The 20,329-nt window shown below is 40.7% G+C and overlaps 1 protein-coding gene across 2 annotated transcripts in view; it reads right to left on the bottom strand.

Moving 5' to 3' along the window:
• Positions 1-20,329, bottom strand: part of STAC (SH3 and cysteine rich domain) — a gene marked incomplete at both ends in the record, with an annotated part of 68,641 nt that overhangs the window by 23,579 nt on the left and 24,733 nt on the right. For both annotated transcript variants that reach the window (XM_084206054.1, XM_084206055.1), the window contains one exon: positions 1,985-2,085. In XM_084206054.1, coding sequence (XP_084062180.1) covers positions 1,985-2,085 — 101 coding nt within the window. The remainder of the gene's footprint in view (positions 1-1,984; positions 2,086-20,329) is intronic.

Below are 20,329 nucleotides of genomic sequence, written 5' to 3'. Positions count from 1 at the left end.
AACCAATTTCCTATATTTCTGTGGAAGGAGAGGCTCATTTTCAGCTCTCTTTTTTCTTTTGTTGTACACAAAAGCAAAACTAATTAATTGCAGCAGAAGTGCTGAATCATTAGAGGTTCTGGGAAGTTTCCCTCTCCCTATCTTATAGAATGTGAATTTGCATTGTATTTGTTAAACATGTGACTATCCTTCCCCACCCTAACTCCAAATCCTCATGTTCCCACATATGCATATGTGAAACCCAAAGAATTCAGAACCTTCCCATAGGTTTTTCTAAGGTTTACTGCTGACTGACTGCAGCTTCCACTGCTTTTTTTTTTTTTTCTTTTTTTCTTTTCCTTTCTTGTAAGGTCAAAAAGCTCTCCAAGCTGTTGCCAGATATTCCCACAGTGTCCACTTGTAGAAAAATGCACCATAAAAACTCAAGCTATAGCATTAAAGAATACCATAATATGGCAAATAATGGTGCCTATATCACTCTAAAAAACTTATTTCAATTCAGGCAAATTCCTAGTACTCAGAATGAATGCCTTCAAGACATTGGAATTTCACAAATGGTCTCTCCAATTTCTAATGTCTGCAGACTATGAGAACTTCTAGCCACAGTGAGAAGTGAGGAAGATTTGAAGAGATGTGGATATTTTCCATATCCTCTGTTCAGTGTGCATCAAAACCTGATAGACAACTAGTTCTTCAGGTAATGAGCTGCAGAAAAAACTGAAAAAGACTGAGGTGACTGATAGTCTTGGAGTCAGAGGAATAAATTGCAGATTCTTCAGCCTTTGTCTGCCCCCAAGCTAGATTCAGACAGAGCACCAGCATGAGCTCACTAAACTCCTGTGATTTTGCTGACAACTTCCTGATGTAAATTTGGCCTCTCTTTTTTTTTGCTTTTGTCGACTAGTAACCACAAGAGCTGAGGCTGGAATCAAGGCATGCATGAATCAATTAACATGGTGTAATATTTGTCCAGGGCTTGTCATTCAGCTCTTCACAGAGCAATTCCCTATACCAGAATGCCTCCTGCTAGAACTACGATTGTGGTTTAGATACATGAAGACTTGCCTCAAGGATATAAGTAGCAATAGCTTTCAGTGAGCACTCTTGGACAGAAAAGATCTTTCCAGTGAAAGGTGGGGTTTGTAGCACTTTTGAACTCAGTGCTTGCATTTTCCCATCACTTTACCCAGTACAACTGTTTGGTTTTAGCTCAGTTGTCTCAAGTGTCTTCAAGTCACGACAAATCTGAGAACATCTGAGACACGAATCTATGTATTATTCACTTTTCATATTCCAATTGGTATTTTTCCAAGTTCTTTTTCCAAAAGGAACCAGAAGGAACCATAGTCCCATAATAGTCAACAAGGTGGGTTAGAATTGTCTCAGACACAGCGTACTGCCATTGCCAATCACAAGATTTTGCTGCTCAGAAGGCAAACCAGGCACTAAAGTGCTGTGTCCTTACAGGGGCAGGCTCCTCCCAGCCTCTCCTGCTGAGAGATTTCTGCAAACTCTGCTGTGTCTTACTCTGAAATATCCCTTGGTTTTCTTTTTAAGGTGGATTATGTTTTTTTCTTCAAGCCCTAACAGTGGGGAAAACAATAAAACATAATTTGAAGGATTTTTCATTTGTTAAACCCTACTGAAATACTATGATTAATTTATAGCATTCTTTGAGAGGTTTACACTGCAGCAAGCACAGTTGAAACCAAGGTAATTAATTTTGTTAGCTAGCTAAATTTGTATTCTGTAACTGTATTTTCACATCCACAGAGCAGACCAGATTTGTGCCTTGGTTTAGTTTGCAACCTTGTGCAGCAGCAATTGCCCAAATTGACAACAGGGCACCACCTGGCTTAGCTTTTCCCACCTCAGCAAAGCAATCTGCTGTGTGCTCTGTTAGAGCAGCAGCTAAATACACACCTGGGGCTCAGGCACACAAAGAAATAGCTCCAGCACAAGCTGCCCCGGGCTGCTCACTTACCAGCTTGCCCATGCAGCGCTGCTGTCCGATGCTGTCGGCGCACTTGTGGTGGATGCTCATCTTGCACGCCTTACAGCGCAGCCCGTGCTTAGCGTTTGTCCCTGTGAAACGCACGGCAAAGACTGAATTAGACAAAATCAATAGTTTCCATCCATTTAAACAAGTGACCTGAAAGAGCTGATGAGGTCAGTTGCAGTAGAGCAAATACTGACAGCATTCTTTGCCTTACCTGCTTTTAAAAAATGCACATTTGTACGCCCATTTTCTTTATAGCCTCTCCATTTTAGGCATTTGTTCCCCAGGCTCTTTCCCAGGCTGTTGCTGCCTTTAGATTTATATTGGATTATGCTCTGCTGTATGATAATCTGACCATGAGTCTCTGCCTCATGAGCACCTTTGTTATCTTGAGAGGTCTTGGCACGGCTGTGCATGGCTGAGGGAGACCCTGAAGGAGCAGCCCAGCTCTGGAACAGCTCTGGGGAACTGGGCCATCAGTGGAGGCCCAGGATTTGTGGGTGAGAGGAAGCTCCAGGCATGTGTGAGAGGGTTAACCCATCTCCTTTGCCATTTCCCACCCACAGACAAACGCATCCCTGTTTGTGTGGTTTCTTGTTCCTGCGTGGTTGCACTAGATTAGTGTGCTGTGGGGATTTTTTCAGTTATAGTTTCTTTTCAATTACACATGCTCAAAACAATACTGACAATTGCTCCCAGGGTCTGCTGCTCTCACCATCCTGGGCCAGTGCTCAGAGGGTGCAGGAAGGGCTCCTTGCATGTCACTGAGTGGGGAAGTGAGAGTGTCACAGGTAGGGGAGCTACAGCAGAAATTTTGCTTTAAATAAGCAGAATTCTCCCACTAGGCCAAATGTAGTCCTGTATTAGCTTCAGTGAGGACCTACTCTTAAATGACAGACCCAAGTCTGCTTGCTTCCAGGCAGGAACAGTCACTTTTATTCATACAACCATAACACTTCGTAAACCGTGCAGAAGCAAGGATGCTGCAGCAACTCTTTTATCCCCTACAGGACTGTGTAAATGGAAGGAGTAAACAACATATCTGTTCATTATATCTACTGTGAAAGTCAGTATGAAACAAGGTAATGAAAAACCCTAAAAACTCTTGACATTTTAACCAGCCCTCATTAGTCAGACATGATAAATATTAGTCAGAAGGATCCTGCATCTGAAAGTACTCATTGGGCTCATTGGTTGTGTACAGCTGCCAGTTTGATTCAGTGAAGTGCTGCCTCAGAAAGAAGCACTTCAGGGAAGGTTTCATCAAGTTGGTGCCAAAACCCAAGCCTTGTGTTCCACTGTCAGAGGAAGAGGTGTCTGAAGTGGCCACTTGCAAGCCAGGTGAGGCAGGCAGAGGTAGCCATGGGTTGCTGCAGTGAGCCAGGCTCAGATGTTTCACCTGTGTGCTTCCTTTAGGACAGGGAGCCGAGATCCTCCCCACCTTCCTACAGAGACTGCTGGGGTGATAGGGACTAAACGGGGCTGAGGCTGGGGTGTGCCCCAGGGACTAAAGGGGGTTGAGGGTGGGGTGTGCCCCAGGGACTTCAAGGGAGTGGGGTCAGTGCCTGCTCCCACGTGTTGTCCCTTTTAGCCACCTTTCAGTGTGTGCAGGCATCCTTTCTATCCTCTTTTCTGGGGTCTTTTTTCGTAGCAAACACAGGATTTCTTAGAAGAACACATGCCTGTTTATTTGTTTCTTTTCCCTGCATGGCTGCACTTGGATTAGTGTGCTGTGAGGATTTTTTCAGTTACAGTTTCGTTTCAATTACACATGCCCCAACCAATATTGACTTCTGTGGCTTTGCGCTTTTATGACTGATGATGAAATGCTGAATCACCCTTCCTGGTGATCCACAATTGGCACTGAGAAAAGAGCAGTTCCCTCACAGTTTTTCATTATATTTATAGGGCAGAATGAGAAAAGGAAAATGACATCACAGTTGGCCTATGCAACACGTCAGTGCTTACACCAGGTCTAATACTCCTCTTGTGCTGCTCTGTACCAAGGTACTCCTAAGATTTATCTGTGAAGAGGCAGACAGTCTCACAGTCCTTCCTGCCGGCTATGTTATGCTCTTCCAGCCATTTTAATGTTAACTTTATAAGGTGGATGTTGATCCTTACATGTTAGAACCATGTGATCACAGAAGAGACACGTTTGTCAAAACATTTGTGTGCCCAAATGATATGCAAAATGAATGTGAAGCATCTGAGTTGCTTTCAAAAGTCAAACCCCAGCTCTTTCAGAACGGAAGTCTGTGGTCATGTGAAAATGAGTAAGACAATTACAAAAGAACAACACTATTTCCATTGCTGAGTGCCATATTTTTATATCTGAGTAGCTAAGTAATGGCTTCAAAGAGAGGAAAAGCATTTCTGTTACACATTTGAGTCTACAAGAAGGCTTTGTAAATCAAAATGAAATTCCTGAAACTACCAAAAGCTCCAATCTTCAACCCATTTTCAGTTCTAACTACTTAGTATATGATGGGGCAAGCTTGGAAAAAACTTCCCTGCGTCTCCCTGCCTCCCACTGAGGAATAACTACGGAGCTTGGAGAAGAAGCATTTATGTTGCATTTATGCTTAACCACCATATCTCAAGCTCTGAAAATGGCATTTCTACGAGAAACATCTTTTTTTTTTTTTTTTTTTGCCACAGAACAATTCTTTCTTCAGTTTCTCTTCCCCTTTACACTAAATCACTCAGAGAACTATGGCTAAACTGTTTCAAAACTAGTGCACACCAGGAATCAGATAACTACATACTGGCAAAGTACCTGACCCAAAACTTTCTGAGATTCAGAAATGAGGCACAATCACAGTTCACATCACAGATAAGAGATTGCATTCAGTACAGGTGTAAATGAGACCAGAGTTTGACTCATTACATCAATTTCTGGCCTCCCATTTATGCACACTTATTGACCTGAATGGGGCAGGTTTTAGGAGACATCAGGTAGTTGAAAATAATGAAAAAGAAGGCAGAACACAGATCTTGCAAGGATGTTATTTAACGCTGAGTGAGTACAGGGAAAGTTCCACAGTCATGCACCGGTACAAGAGTTATTTCATTATGCCTAAAGTAGTGGTACAGGATATAGCAATGTGTTGAAACATTGTTTCCTAATAAATTCCCCTGGAAATCATGAGAAAGTTAGGAATGTGGTCTGAACATACATTAAATAATGGAAAATAAGTGGTATTAATGACTCATAAAAGTAAAAAAAAAAAAAAAATGACAATGACAAAGATAGTAACAATAATAGCAATAGCTACAACAACACAATAGAGACTATTTGAGGATAATTTTCCTTTGTTGCCAGAGGATACCAGGCCTTGTTTGAAGTTGAAAGCCTCTCTGTGGCATGCTTAGTCCCACTGGGTTAATCTTTCTGTGGACTGAAGCTTGGGGCAGGGGAAGGGTAAGGAGCGGGTTCACGTTTGAGCTGGTTACAGCACTGTCTGCAAGGTGCAGTGTTCCAATCAGTGAAGTCTCAGACACTAACACAGTCTCCTCAGGGCATGTGCTGAACTCACACTGATGATCTGCAAGCCTGACCATTGCTGTCTAGGTTGATTTCTGTCCCCCCAAACAGCTGATGGCTTGATTGCAGGCTACTGTTTATTCCCACCAGGAGATACTCCCCTATACCAACCTTAAAGCAAAGCTGGAAGTTACTGATACTCACATGCAATAGTCACTGCTATATCTTGGCCCAACTGGAATAATTTCAGTCAGTGGTGGATCAGAAATATAGGAACTAAAGGCTTAACAATGAAGCTCCATTTGGAATAACCTAAGTACTTTTTTCTCTGGTTTTCACTCAAAGAGGGAGTAAACTAACAGATTTGATAGCTTTGCTATGACCTTCAAAAAGTAATCATCTCTCCTACCTTCTTCTCCAAACACCCTTGCTAAGGTTACTTAAGCTGGTTGGTAAATACTGAGCAGGACAGAACAAAATTCTGCTCAGTTGCTTTTTGGTTGCTGTCTGGGGATGTAATTTTCACTATTTTTATTCAAGGCACACTACTTCATTCACCAAACAGAGCAGACAGTGTTTGATGAATGGCAACTCTATTCAACATTTATTTTTTACTTTCCTCAGTCAGTGTGTGTCTTTAAGCACCATCTCTTGAGTCCCATGTTAGCCTTATTCCAAATACAAAGTGATTAACAGCCTCATGAGTTTTCTTATGGGCTCACTGTCTTTGTTTCTTGCCAAAACTTGTATGAGATGGCTCTCATTTAGGGGAATAAGGGGTAAAACTGTCAGAGGTTGAACTAATATTATTTTGGCCCAGATGCTGGTGTTTAAGTTATAAAAATTGTGAACTCTGAAAGTGGGGGTTTAGAGTGGAAATTACTAGACATGTTTAGCTGACTTATAGTGTCCATGAACACTTAACATGTCCTTTTTGGTGAATGAAGTAGTGTCTATGTGGTTATGAAATTCATACAGAGAAAAAACCACACAGACATTAGAACAAATGTCCTCTAATGGATCAACTATCTCCAAGTCTGTACAGGCTGGTATTCCTTTTTCAAACAGTAAAAAAGGCAAAACTGACAAAAGAAACAGTATTTCACTGGAAAAAAAGAGGACATTTCAGCCAGAATACTAAGTAGGTCTTAAATAAACTTACAAATGAGGTTCTGCCCAGTAATTTTCTTCAGATATCAGCTAATGTATCCAGGCACCTAGGTCTGGAAGGATGCATTGTTTTGAGAAGCAGGTCATGTTTAATAACACCTCACTAGAAATACTCTGTGACTGGGTCAGCTCCCATTTGAATATCTAAACCGGTGGCTAGGTTTTCCAGAACAGTCATGGAAAATTGAATCTTAAACTGTTCTGATAATATGACCTTAAATAACACTAAAAGGACACACTGCATCACTTTTGTAAATTTAAATCTTTTTTGGAGGAAGCCTAAATGGAAACAGAACACCTCAATATAGGTGAATGGAAATATTTGGAGGCAGAGAAAGACAGAGGGAAGAGGGCAGAATTTGATTCAAACTCTTTTTGTCTGTGTTTTCTTACAAAAGCAGTTTAGTAACTACTGTGCATTTCAGGAAAGTCACATTTTTCCTAAGGAATGCAAATGAGAATCTGCTTGTTACTGACACACAAAGGGAACCTGTGTCATCCTCTTGGCCAGCTCAGCTGTAGCCACAGCCCTGCTGGCTGATGCTTTTTGCCTCTTGTTCCAAGTCTCAACATAAGATTAATAACTGGAGAGGGAGAACGAGCCCTACAGCCTGGAGAAATTTCAAAGAAAACTGCAGATGTTGGTAACAACATGATGTTATACTGACTGTAAAAACATAACTATATTAGGCACTTACGCCAAAGTGGGGAAAAAAACAGAGAGGATAAAAACGTTCAGGTCTGTAAAAGAGAGAAAGGGGAAGAGACACAGAGAGACTGTCACCTCCAGCTAATCTAGCTATGACCCAACCACTATTTTTTTATTATCCCTGCTGAGAGGAATATACCATTCAGAAATTGTTTTGATTTAAAACTTTTAAAAATAAATATATTTAAAATTACATAATTTCCATAGAACTCAACTTCTGCTGTGGGAGGCTGATAAAAATATTGAGTGTCTTTCCCCTTTCTCCCTAAATGCATTTACAGTTGTCACCAGAAAGCTTCATCCATACCAAAGTTTATGGAAAATGGAGAATTTTAAGCAAGCTGGGCCAGTATTACAGCTGTGAAGGGTTTAGGATGTCACCTTAAAAAGAGGAAATCCCCCAAATGGGACTGGTGCCTCTGCAGTTATTTCTATGCCTTTGTGCACTCTACTCTCGTGCCCCCTTCTTAGTTTTTAATTAATTGGTTTTGCATAAAAGCTCTGATGCTGAAAGAGATGACTGAGATGACTATTTAAAAAAATTCCTCTGCAGCAGCTTCCTGCCCGTGTGGCTGGCTCCTGCTGGACAAGTGCTTCTCCTTCTCCTGCTCTATCTCAATCAGGAGCTGTGGGGAGATCAGAAAATGGCATTTTCTACACGAGACATCTAGACCTTAAAGTTTAAAACCTTGAGCCTGATGCATCCAAACCGCTAGGCTGGTTTATAAGAATGAGCTGGGGAGTCCTTTTCTCTCCCTTCCTCAGCCTCCAGCCTCCCCGAGTGCCTCCTGCCACCTTGGGAACTACGCTCTCTCCTAATGCCTGGAACCCTTCTGATTATTTTTTTTAAACTGATGCTGCCCCATCACTTTCCCCAGCTGACATTTTGGAGAGTACAGAAGTGCAGATCCTCACCTGTTCATCAAGTGAGCCACAGATCAAAGCCTGGACACAGATTTGCCCAGCCACCCTAGAGGGCTGAACACTGGAAGTCATTGCTGCCTGATACCTGATTGAGAATTTAAACTGATGGACAAAGAGTTACTCTTTAGTAATGACATTTTTTTCTTTATTAAGTTGTGAGTTGGATTTTTTACAGTTAAATCTGCCAGCTCAAAAAGTACAGAGCTTTGGGCATGTTAAATTTATAATTTCTTGGGATGAGGCACATTGAGGATGTCCAGCCGTATGAAAGGAGGAACCTCTGAACTTGGGAGCAAGCTACCCTGTCTTGACCTGATGCCTTGACTGCCTGAAATGTCCTGTTCTCATGAGTTTACCTTGTGCCACTCTAAACCAAACAGGGTGTGTAGGGAAGCTGGAGCTTGTATATTTATGTTCTGTAGAGTAGTAGGACTTGATATCCAGTACCTACCCTTTCAATTGAATAAATTTTCAATTATATCTCATTGAGAGGTGTGGGTCCATTTGAGTGCCTACCCCAGTTTCTCCATAACAATATCCAATGTTTAAATAGCAAGAAAAGTTGCCTTATGTGTAGGCAGGCTACATAACAGTGCATAAAATTAGAATTGACTTCCTAGTGGCATAGTTTTCTTTAGAAATGACATGCTGAGAAAAAAATGAGGCAGTAATAGGCAGGTTTTTCTGCAAGACAGTTATAGAGATGAAAAATATCCCTGCTAAAAAAAAGCCTTTTAAAAATTTGGCCATAAGAATTTTTTTCAAAATCCATTTTTCACATATTCAGCAGCTTTGCTATAAAAGTCTATCCCTGAAAGGAAATATCCACCTCCGCACTTCTTAAAATATCATCTCAGGTTTTTGATCATCTAAATGTTAATTAGGATGCTGGAATGCTATGGTAAATAAACTAACAGATATTATTGAAAGAAAAAGTCCCTGTCCCCTAAACACTAAACATGCTAAATCATGTCTAATGTTCTGTGCTCTGACCAAACTGGCACTGATTTATTGATACCTACTTTTCTAGATAATTTTCAAGATTGATGAACCTGTGCTTATAGGTCCTTGAACTGGGCTGTGTGGCTGAAAAGGAAAACATTTCAGAGAGGATAGGCATAAACTTGACTGTGTGAGATGATGGTGACAGAACTAAACAGGACAAGGGAACATGGAGAAATTAAGCTTGATATGTTATTTCAAATGAGGACAAGCAGAGATGAATGGCTGATGTTGGTCTCAGTCGTATTAGTAGTACATACAAGTAACTCTTCCTGAGGTGAAGATGATAAAAGTCAGATTTCAAACAAGATCTCCATTTTGACAGGCTCAGGTTACTTGCACCTGTGTTCTTACATGTTTTGAAATGAAAATTCCTCAGTTGCAGCCTCTTTTTTCCTGTGTATTGAAATGCTTTGAAAAATCAGTTGAATTTTGCAAGGCTGCTCACATGTGCCAAAATCTTTGTCTTCCAAGGGCCTGGTACCATTACAGAGGAGCTGGAAAACAGAAACCAGAAATCTGAACAAAACCTATGATGTGAAATGAAGACCAGGACTGTGAGCTTGCTGAAAACGTGGGAAAAGAATTACAGAACAAAAGAACAGTGTGTCCTCAGCAAAGGGATTTGATGTCCTGTCTTCTCTGCTAATGGATTTTTAACACAGCCTGTTGCTTATGTGTCTCCATCGTCAGCAGTGGGCTTGAAATGAGAGATGCTATTTGCCAGAAGATAAGGAAAATCAATTAGAACTATAAGATGTTTAGTTCCCATTATATATATATATGTATATGTATATGTATATGTATATGTATATGTATATGTATATGTATATGTATATGTATATGTGGTTGCTCACTGGCCTTCTGCTGTTTCAGACTTACTGAGGGTTTGGGCCCTTTCCTCCTACAGGCAAATTGACAGCATGATTTGCTTGGACTGGAGGGAATTCAGGGCACCACCATAACTGGCTAGTTACACCATTTTGGTGGGGTCAGTTTTCAGGGAAGTTATTTCTACAGTTAGTCACAATGTGCTTCTACCTTTCAGAATTTTACAACCACATTTTATAGCAAAATGTGTTTCAGTTTCTTTTCCATGTGAGGAATGTACAATCACAGAATCAACTAGTTTGGGAAAGACCTCTGAGATCATCAGTCCAACCTATGACTAACACCACCTTGTGAACCAGACCACGGCACTGAAAGATACATCCAGTCTTTCCTTAAACACTTCCAGGAACAGTGACTCCACCACTTGCCTCAGCAGCCCCTTCCAATATCATTCCTATTTTCTGTGAATTCTTTCTGATTTCCAAGCAATGGAAAAACATTCAAGTGAAACCTTTCACACAAGTGCAGGCTGGGGGGAGCGAGGTGGGGCAGGGTGTTGGTAATTTTTTTCTAGAAATAGCTACTGATTTCAGTGAAATCACACAGGCTGGGCAGTAAAAACACTTCATTTACAACTGTCAAAGAGGCAATCTCAGCCTTCACTGTTATAACCTGCAAGAATTCATTACTTGACACATAGCAGTGCTGGCCTAAAGCACACCTACAGGTACACTTCCATAAGGCACCAATTAATAATTAAATGAATAAGAAAAACTTCTGTCAAGTGATTTTACAGAAGTTTAGGTATCTCAGCAAAGTAAAAAGAACATTACCTACCCAAGGGTCAATCTGGACAGTGAAAAAAATGGGGACATTAAGCTGAAATTTCACTCTATTGCTAAATATCTAAATCATTAATCAAATTCACCAAATGTCTGCTTTTTAATATTTTGTCAATGAACATGAGTAATTCAATGCATCACTCATAAGCTGTCCATATTTAGACAGTATTTACATTACCTGAATTTCACCCTGGCTTCCAGCCAAGCCAACACAAGGCATAGATTTTCTCATCTACACATGTGGTTTGGACCAGCATGGCTATGTGGTTTGTTGTCCAGAAACCTTAATTAACATCAACCATGATTGTGCTACCACTGCCAGGGGTAGGGAAACCCAGAGGATCAGCAAAAGGCTTGGCAGGCATTATCTGTCTGTTGTACAGTTGTACAGTGTACGAAGCTGTAACATATAACAAAAGTCCAGCAAATAGCAGATCAATGTGTCAGAAGGTACTGGCACAGAACTGAGTGTCAATACAGGTATTAAGATTTATGAGCTGTCATAGGCAAAGATCAGGTGAAATTGGGAACAGGAACAGGCAGCCAGTAACTGCTGTGTAAGTGCATGGGTGAATGTATGAAACTGAACCCCTGAACTCTCAGACAAGTGGCTGTTACTTGCAAGCTGCAACCACTATTAGCTGCTGGAAATGTTGATAATGCTCTGACTAAACAAAAGCAGTGTATCCCAAATCCTGCAATTAATAAAGAGACAGGAGACCAGAGCACTAGTTAAAAGGCTGATTGTGTGCTGTTCTTATGCACATACATTATTTAGACAGGATGAACTGTGAGCTTGGTTTCCAGAAAGAAGATTTGGCGCCAAGGGTTCCTGAAAGAAAGAAGCATTTTCAGAAAGAAGAGGGCCAAAGGTGAAGATCCTGGCCTGGGAAGGGATCTGGGAAATGCAGGAAGATCCTGAAGATGAAGAAGCCATGGATATCAATGTTGTACATCAATGATGGACATCAATGTCAGGGATGGGCATCAATGCCTAAGGTGGGCAACTTCAAGCAGCATTCCAGCAGGAATAAAAAATTACTTTCTTCCCTAATGTCACTAGTAGTAACCCCTCCATGCAGGGAAAGGGAGACTTAGGGAATGAAAGGCTGGTGGGGAGGGAGGAAGTTAGTGTAAGAAAAAACAAATAGGGTAAAATCTGTAATGTCATTGTTTCTTCAATAAAACCTGGTACTTAGATGCTCTCCACATTGGAATTTTTTGTGGTGTAATAAACACTGCAAGAAAGGCAATATCTTACCTTGCTGCTGTAAACAGATATTATAACCTGAGAGAATTAATTACTTGACGCAGAACAGTACTGGCTTAAAGCACACCTACAGGTACACTTCCACGGGGCACCAATTACTGATTAAATGAATGAGAAAAACTTCTGTCAAAGACACAGACAACTCCCTGCATGTTCTAAAGGAAACTACAGTGAAATCACAACGCAATTACATGTCATTTTTAACTAAGCACGTCTTCAGAATTAAAAGCATCATTCAGTGTGCAAGATAAACTTATGTCAGGGGGGAAAACAGCTCTGTATTGTGTATACCTGGAAAACCGAAATTTCGGCAGATCAGAGAAGAGCATTGGTGAAGTTGCAGTAACCTGCGTTCCTATTTCCAAAGCGGGAAAACATGCGATGATCCATGTGAGCCGCAAGGATCACTGCTCTCTGAGACATCCTTCTATATCAAGGACAGCAACAAGCAAATGTGGGTAGGCATTTTACTCTACATGATGGCAGTATGCTATTTCTTGCAGAAGCATTTTTGTTAAGTGCCTCATTTTAAGATTTCTTCAACTCAGAATAAGGTAAAGTTTCTAATAATTTTGCTTCTGGATAATGCTTTTGTCAGCTATTCAGCATTGTAATTATCCACATAACAGTCACACTCTGGTAGATAAGGACTCTAAAGAGAAAAATAATGTTTTTACAAGAAGGTCAGCTTGAAAGAAGATGCACTTAATTTGCTTATCTGTAAACTCCCAATATCCCATGTGAGCTCTGGAAAAGTACATAGCAGGACATAAAAACCCCACTTGCATTCTGCTTCATTCCTTGGCCTTTAAAAAACCTTGAGCTTGCCATTATGTTCTTCACTAGAGCTGATACCAGGAGCAATGGTACCAGGAGCCTACTCACTACTGAATAGGGTGTTTGGTGGTTTTAATGCATTTTTTGGTTAGAAATCACCATGGCTAACGTAATATTACAATATTAATTGTAGATGTTCTAGAAATGCTTATTGTTTTCCATCTAATTAAACAGCTGGTCAACATTTTTTAAAGTCTCTTTTGACTGAGGATTAACTGCAGTTTCATATTAATAGCAATTTCCCCCAAATTAAAGTGAGCTTGAAAATTATCTAGTAACAAATGTGAAACATGTCTGATGCTGTTCAAGGACAAATTAGAATTTAAAATATATTTCCACCCTCTTTTCTCAGCTAAGCAGTTCCTGATTATCCAATTTACTGATAACATTCTTGTCTCTTCTCAGAGGAGAAAGCCCTCCCAGAGGATAAACAAACTAAATATTTCCTTTTCAATATTTGCTTTAAAGCACGTTTAACTCTTTGTTAACAAAGACAAGTAATGATTTGATGCAGGGGTAATGTGTGGCTCCCTGTAGCTTTTCTACAAATGTGGGAATGCATGAATTGGATACTTTTTGCCATGTATATTAAAAAATAGGAGTAGAAGTAGATGGAGCACATCTACACTGCCCATACCATTTTGTTTCTATGTCTTCACTTCTGTTTATTCCCACTTTATTTATTCTAACAGACAGAATATCCACTTTTGGGAAATTTTGGAGAGTCCAGATGATATTACCTATACCTGACTGGTCTATAACTAACAGTTAAATGCATATTTTACACTTTGGGTAAACCAGTACTTCATATTTCCTGAGAATTTTTGTTTGGCCCTTCTTACAGGGCTCTACTCAGAAGTGGGGAGGTCTGTGCTTGCGGAGACTTATTGACTCAAGAAAGAGATTGTAGGATAAGCCAGGTTCAATTTCAGTCTAATGGGGTAAAATTATTATTTTACACCAATTTTTAGCAGATGTGTGTTAAAAAAAATAGTTTTTGTTTGCCCTAAACCTTAGCATGGCAGAGAGAGATGACTTAAACAATTCTTACTCACATTGACTCTCAAAAGTGCCAGAAGATTTAAGTGCCCAGAGCCATTCATCGTTGTCAACTGAAATGGAGTGTCCTAAATCCAGGAGTAAATTTAGTGGAGAGAAGGAGGAGGTAGAGGCAGGGATCGCTTAGTAATATATGGGATGGCACCTGGTACCAGTTATTGAAAAGGTTACACAATGGCCCTTTTTCAATGAATCACAGAGTGACTGGGTTTGGAAATGTCATCTGGAGATCTCCTAGTCCAATCTCCTGCTGAATCAGGTTCTACCAGAGCAGGTTGCACAGGATAGTGGCCAGGTGGGCCTTAAGTATCTCTGTAACATGAAACCCCACAACTTCTCTGGACAACCTGGTCCAGTGCTCTGTAACTCTCACAGTAAATAAGTCCTTCCTCATTTTTAGATGGATCTCCCTGTTTCAGTTTGTGCCTGTTGTCCCTTGTCCTCTCCCAGGGCACTGCTGAGCCTGGCTTCAGTTCTTACAGACATTTGTGAGATCCCCTCTCAGTTGTCTTTACTCCAGGCTGAACAACCACAGCTTCCTTAGCCTGTGCCCTAAGGGAGGTGCTCCAGGCCCCCCATCCTCTCTGCAGCCATCCACTGGAGCTGCTCCAGGAGCTCCATGTACCTCTTGCCCAGGGAGCCCAGAACTGGACACAGCACTCCAGATGAGGCCTCACCAGGGCTGAGTAGAAGGGCAGGGTTGCCTCCTTCAGCCTGGCAAAGCTCTTCCTAATGCACTCCAGGATACCATTGGCCTCCTTGGTCACAAGGACACTGCTGGCCCTTGAACAGCTCGGGACTGCTGTCCGCTGGCACCCGCAGAGGGGCTTTCAGCTCCAGCCTGCATTGGTGCCTGAGATTATTCCTCCCCAGGTGCAGGACCCTGCATCTGCCTCCGTTGAATTTCTGGAGCTTCCCATCCATACAACTCTCCAGGCTGTCCAGGTCTCACTGGATGTCAGCACAGGACTCTGGGGAATCGGCCGCTCCTCCTGGTTTTCTGATGTCAGTGAATTTGCTGAGGATGCATCCATCCCTTCATCCAGGTCATGGATGAATGTGTTGCACAAGACTGGACCTGGTCCCAGCCCCTGGGGAACATCACTAGCAATGAGCCTCCAACTGGACTCTCTGTCTCTACCATTCAACCAGTTCTCAATCCATATTAATGTCCACTCATCCAACACTTCCTGAGTTTGCCTACCAGGATGTTATGTGAGACAGTGTCAAAAGCCTTGCTGAAGTCAAGGCACTCAATATCCACCACTCTCCCCTCACCTACCCAGCCTGCCATGCCATCATAGAAGGCTATCAGATTGGTCAGGCAGCATTTTATGATTTTTCCTCACAAATGAAAAAAAAAAAGCATTTGGCTGCTTTTGAAAGCTTCTTTCAATAGGGAAACTCTTAATAATAAACAAAACAAATTTATGCTGCAGTACTAACAGTGTCTCTGGAGAATAGATGTGGGGGGGCTCGGCTGTGACTACACAAGCCCTGCTCCAGGGGTTCGTCCCCCTTGCTGGAAGCTCTTTACCCTTCTCTACAGGGGACAACTCTGCTCTGATGAAGTAGCAATACAAATTTCTTCCCTCAAGGTCATCTGTGTTGGGAGATGCTAGAGAGACTAGGAAGAGTGGAGGGCAGGACTGAATGAATAACATTATTTTGTTCCTTCATCCTGCAAGATAAATAAAAATGCCTTTTTTTTTTTTTTTTTTTTTTTTCTCCAAGATCGCTGTCCAAAGAGCCTTCCAAACTACCATAACCTTGGAAAAAGCCAGTCACAGTCATGCTTTCAGGAATACTTCTACTTTGTCTTGCTGCCAAAAAGTGGTGATCAATCTGTGACCATTTACTGCACCTTTGTCCACCTGGCTAATGCTGGATATAGGCAGTTTTGGACCAAACCAGAATGCCTAATTCATGAAATGAGGCAGCAAGCTTAAAAAAAGTCAAGCATATTTTTTAGGAGAGAGCTGATCAGACTGGAGGCAGAAAGCACTGTGTCATAGTTCCTGTGAAATTTTTCTATATTTAATAAACATCCACATAAATTACAGTTATATAAACACTTCCTCTAACCATGGAGTTTTTCCAGTACTTATTAGTCGCAGCTACTGATAGTCTAAGAGAAGAAGTTCAAATGCAGAATCTAACAGAAAAAAGGAACCATAGCTTCAATCCAGACCTCTTTCTTTCCTTTATTCCTGCATTTGAAAAGCTTGCCCAATTTATCAACTTTGACCCTAACTTTCTGGAGGATTTTACAATGCTTTGGGGATAAAAGTGGTTGAAAGTTCTAGCGGCCACAACTGCACAGTGAAATAAAGAAACACAGGCTGCTTCTAAAAGATGAAGTGAGAAAGAATTATTCATGGTACTTTTTTGGCTGTCTGAACCCCCAGAATGACTGGCTAAACCAGAACAGATGGTGGTAGGAGTGAGTCAGTTCTGAAGGGATAGCACAATTTCACTGCTTAAGCACTACTGATTAATAGACTGGAAGGAAGCTATGCTACAGCCATGTTTTGGGTTTCTATTTTTAATTATTTGTTTTCCACTAACTGCAATCTGGTTAGTTCCCTGAGAGGACAGGTACTGAGTTATTTACCTCCAGAGCTACAAAGGTCCAGAGAATCTGCATCCAACCCAGAAACCCAGTTGCCTTGAGAACACCTATAATGCATATATGACTGGGGTGGCATGACCCAGAAGGACCTGGTTTTGACTGTTACTGGACATTGCAAACCACATTTTTTCTGCTCTTCCTGCATGTTTGTTCCAAGCAAACATGCTCTAACAGGTATGCCAAAAAAGCCCAGGTGTTTGATTAAAATTTTGTGCCATAGTTAAGGTTAAGAATGGAGTGAAACAGTTGCATACACTTTGGAAACACAAAGACAGATACAATATAAACAAGGATATATTTCTTTAAAACACAGCTTTGAAAGATTAACTTTAAAGTAATATATTTGCTTAAGCAAAGTGCTTAATTTTTTTGCTGCATTACTTATATTTGACTTAGATGGGAATACATTAATTGCATGTAATATGCTTGGAATATGTGGAAAATAACATTTTTTCCATGTGAATCAGCGCAGGAAATGATCTGCAAATGAGTAAAACGTTGAGAATTCTACAGATGGAGGTTTTTCTTAAAAAATACACAATGTTTTACAACTATAGAGTACTGACATCATGTTTTCTTCAACAGCAAATTGTCACAGAGATGATTGATGACACACCAGAGACTGAAGAAAAGCAAGAACTTGCTTCTGATAAGCATAGTTTAAGACCATAATCTGATGCAACATTTATTTAACAGTATCTGTCTTTGCTGGTGATAGGTGGTTTTGCCTCCCTTAATTTGCCATTGCCAAAGATTACCACATTCTTGCTAATCACAGAAAATGATAGATAACACAATGCAAACTGGGAGGTATCTGACTTGGTTTTCTTTTCGCTGTGATGTAAAAAAACCCCCATAAAACCAGTGTCTCCTAAATGAGGATCTAGTAATGCATTCCATAAGACACTTTGATTTTCAAAATTTTCCCTTGCTGGAGTTAGATATTAAAACAGTAATAAATACTACTACTACTAAAACCAGCAAATTAATGGTTTTCTAAGAGACATACTGTGAGAGGATGTTCAAGGGTGGATATGTTTAGGAAAATATGTAGCCCTCCATGCAGCTGAAACCCCAGTCCTAAACTAACCAATGCCTGGCACTCACAGCAGCAAAACAGTGAGTGGGAGAAAGGAGTGCAGTCTGCTCCAACACACTATTGATTTGCTCTGAAATTATGTGAATTATTACTGTTGAATTCATTATTAGAAATGATGATTTTATTGGAGAATTAGATGCTGTAAGAAGGCTCCATTAATGTAAAATGGATTCTGCATGCACTCTTCGAAACTCCCTCAAATGTGAAATTTCCTCCATTATTTCATTTGACAGAAAATTACCGCTTCCGTATCAAATTTTTCTTCTGTTTACTGAGGTGGAACTTGAGTCTCAGTCTAGTACAATTAATAGGAACACTCCAACTCCTGCCTTTAGAGTGTGGTATGAAGCACAGTATTAATACTAATTTTTCTTTTTTGAAATCACATCAATAAACAGATTTTCTCTTGAATATGTTGCATTGTACTCTGGGATGCATAAAAAACATTTTAAAGAGCAAGTCTGCCCTGCATCCCAACGGCAATATTTGGCTCCTAGTGCCCAGGGATCAGAGAGAGATGATGCACGTATTTTTTTCTAGTAAGAAAATGTTTCAAGTTCTTTAATTTTGCTGTGAAAAGAGCAGCACAGGGAACCTGCTGCCTCTGCTGCATGTGTCCTGCTCACGCTGAAGCTACAGACGGATTCTGCCGCGAGTGAGGCTGAAGCAGTCACTGTACATTCATGCTGCACACTGTTCATTACGCTGCCGTGTACCAAACAGAGCTGCTTAGGTCATAGATCAGAGTGCCTTTTAAGGTGAGCCTGGAATCATTCTTGGTGGCAAAATTAAAGCCATCTAAAGTCAAGACACAATTTTCCTGGAGTCTTTCCTCCAGCCTTCAAAACATGTATCTGTCTTTGCCTTTATTCTCATCAATGAGGAATTTAAAGTCATAGACTCATTACTCTTAAATGTCACTGCCTGTGAAAAATGCAAATAGAGAGAACAAATTGGCTCCATGTTTCAAGCAGTCAGAGTCCCTGAACAGAAATGAGGCTTTTTCAGCCTGTCTTTGGGAGCAGGCTTGACAGGGTCTCCTGAAAGCTGCCTGTTTTGCTTTTCTATTCCTATAACCCACAGTTGCACAACCTATATGGAATAACTGAATGGCAAAGAGTTAACATCGAGATCTACCATGCTGCTTAAATAACAATACAGCAAAATCAGGCACGAATGCGGTAAGGACCAAAAAGAGAAGATGACGGGAATAGAGAAGACGTTTGTCTATGAAAATCAGGGCATCTATGCTCTAAGGCATCTTAAGGTAAAACTTTCAACATCTTCTCTGCCTTACCTCTAAGCAAAGATGAGCTGGAGGAGGTCAGAGCAATTTACCTGACTCAGACTGCTACCAGACAAAATAGGTCACATTAGTTTCTTCAGCAATTATAAAAGGCTTCTTCAGCTAATGAAGTGGCTAAGACACAGAACAGAAAAACAAAGCCCCCAGCAGAGAGAACAGAAAAAAATTCAGAAAGCACAGGGGGTTAAAGCTGATGTTTTGAGGCTTAGAGCTGTGCTTCAGGACTTTCGTATTCCAGGCAGACACAGATTGCCCAGCAAAGGAGAAGGGCAGGAGTGTTTATGAACTGGATTTACTCTCTGCAAAGTTTGCTGCCAGCAATAATCCGTCATGAGCAGCAGTATTTTGAAACACTACTGCTGAGTCACGCAGATTTGTGATGATATTTATGTCCATACAACTTCACAAGAAGCTGCCAGAAATTTAAGGAACTTATATTTGCAGTATATATTTGTGAAAATAAGCTTTGATAGAACATCCATCCTCATTACTGAAGGAGAAAAATTCCGGGCCTTTTCCCATATATAAAGTTATTTCAATTAACTACTTTTCCAGACTTCCTGTCAAATTCTGGACCGTGAACTTCCCTGATACTTTACTGCTTCTCTCTTTCATTTATTTTACCACTTCAAGTAGAAATAACCTTAAAAGACTGGAAAAATGACACCAAAAAGTGGTGATTAAAATTCCTTCGCTTCCTTGGATTCAGTACAGCTGTGGTGAAGTGAGAATATAAGTTAATTTATGGAAGCAAGATTGTCTTGCATCAATTTTAAAGTTCTGTAGACAGCTGCCTTTTCCAAAGACCACAAATTTCTCACAGAAGTGGGGAACACTGAGCACCCTCATTTGAAAAATGTTGATCAGTCTTATCAGCATCTTTCAAGAACTTACCATACTGTTACCTAAAAGACAGTGACTTCCATGCCAAGGGATGTAAGTTTCTGACAGTAAGTTATACAAATTGCAGACAATATTTTGTACTCAAAGACCTGTAATACTTCTACATGAAGCTAAATCATCAGCATGTTTAGCTCCCTGTCCTGCCCATAAGCTTGGGAATTATGTCACTCACTTTCACATAAGTAAATTGCCACTGAATTTAGTCCTGCTCAGCTGTGCTGGGACAAGTAGATGGTAAGTAAGTAGGAAGACCAAATCA

This window comes from Fringilla coelebs (genome assembly GCF_963513975.1).
Source record: "Fringilla coelebs genome assembly, chromosome: 1".
Classification (NCBI taxonomy): Eukaryota; Metazoa; Chordata; class Aves; order Passeriformes; family Fringillidae; genus Fringilla; species Fringilla coelebs.
This window is presented reverse-complemented; position numbering and strand designations above follow the sequence as displayed.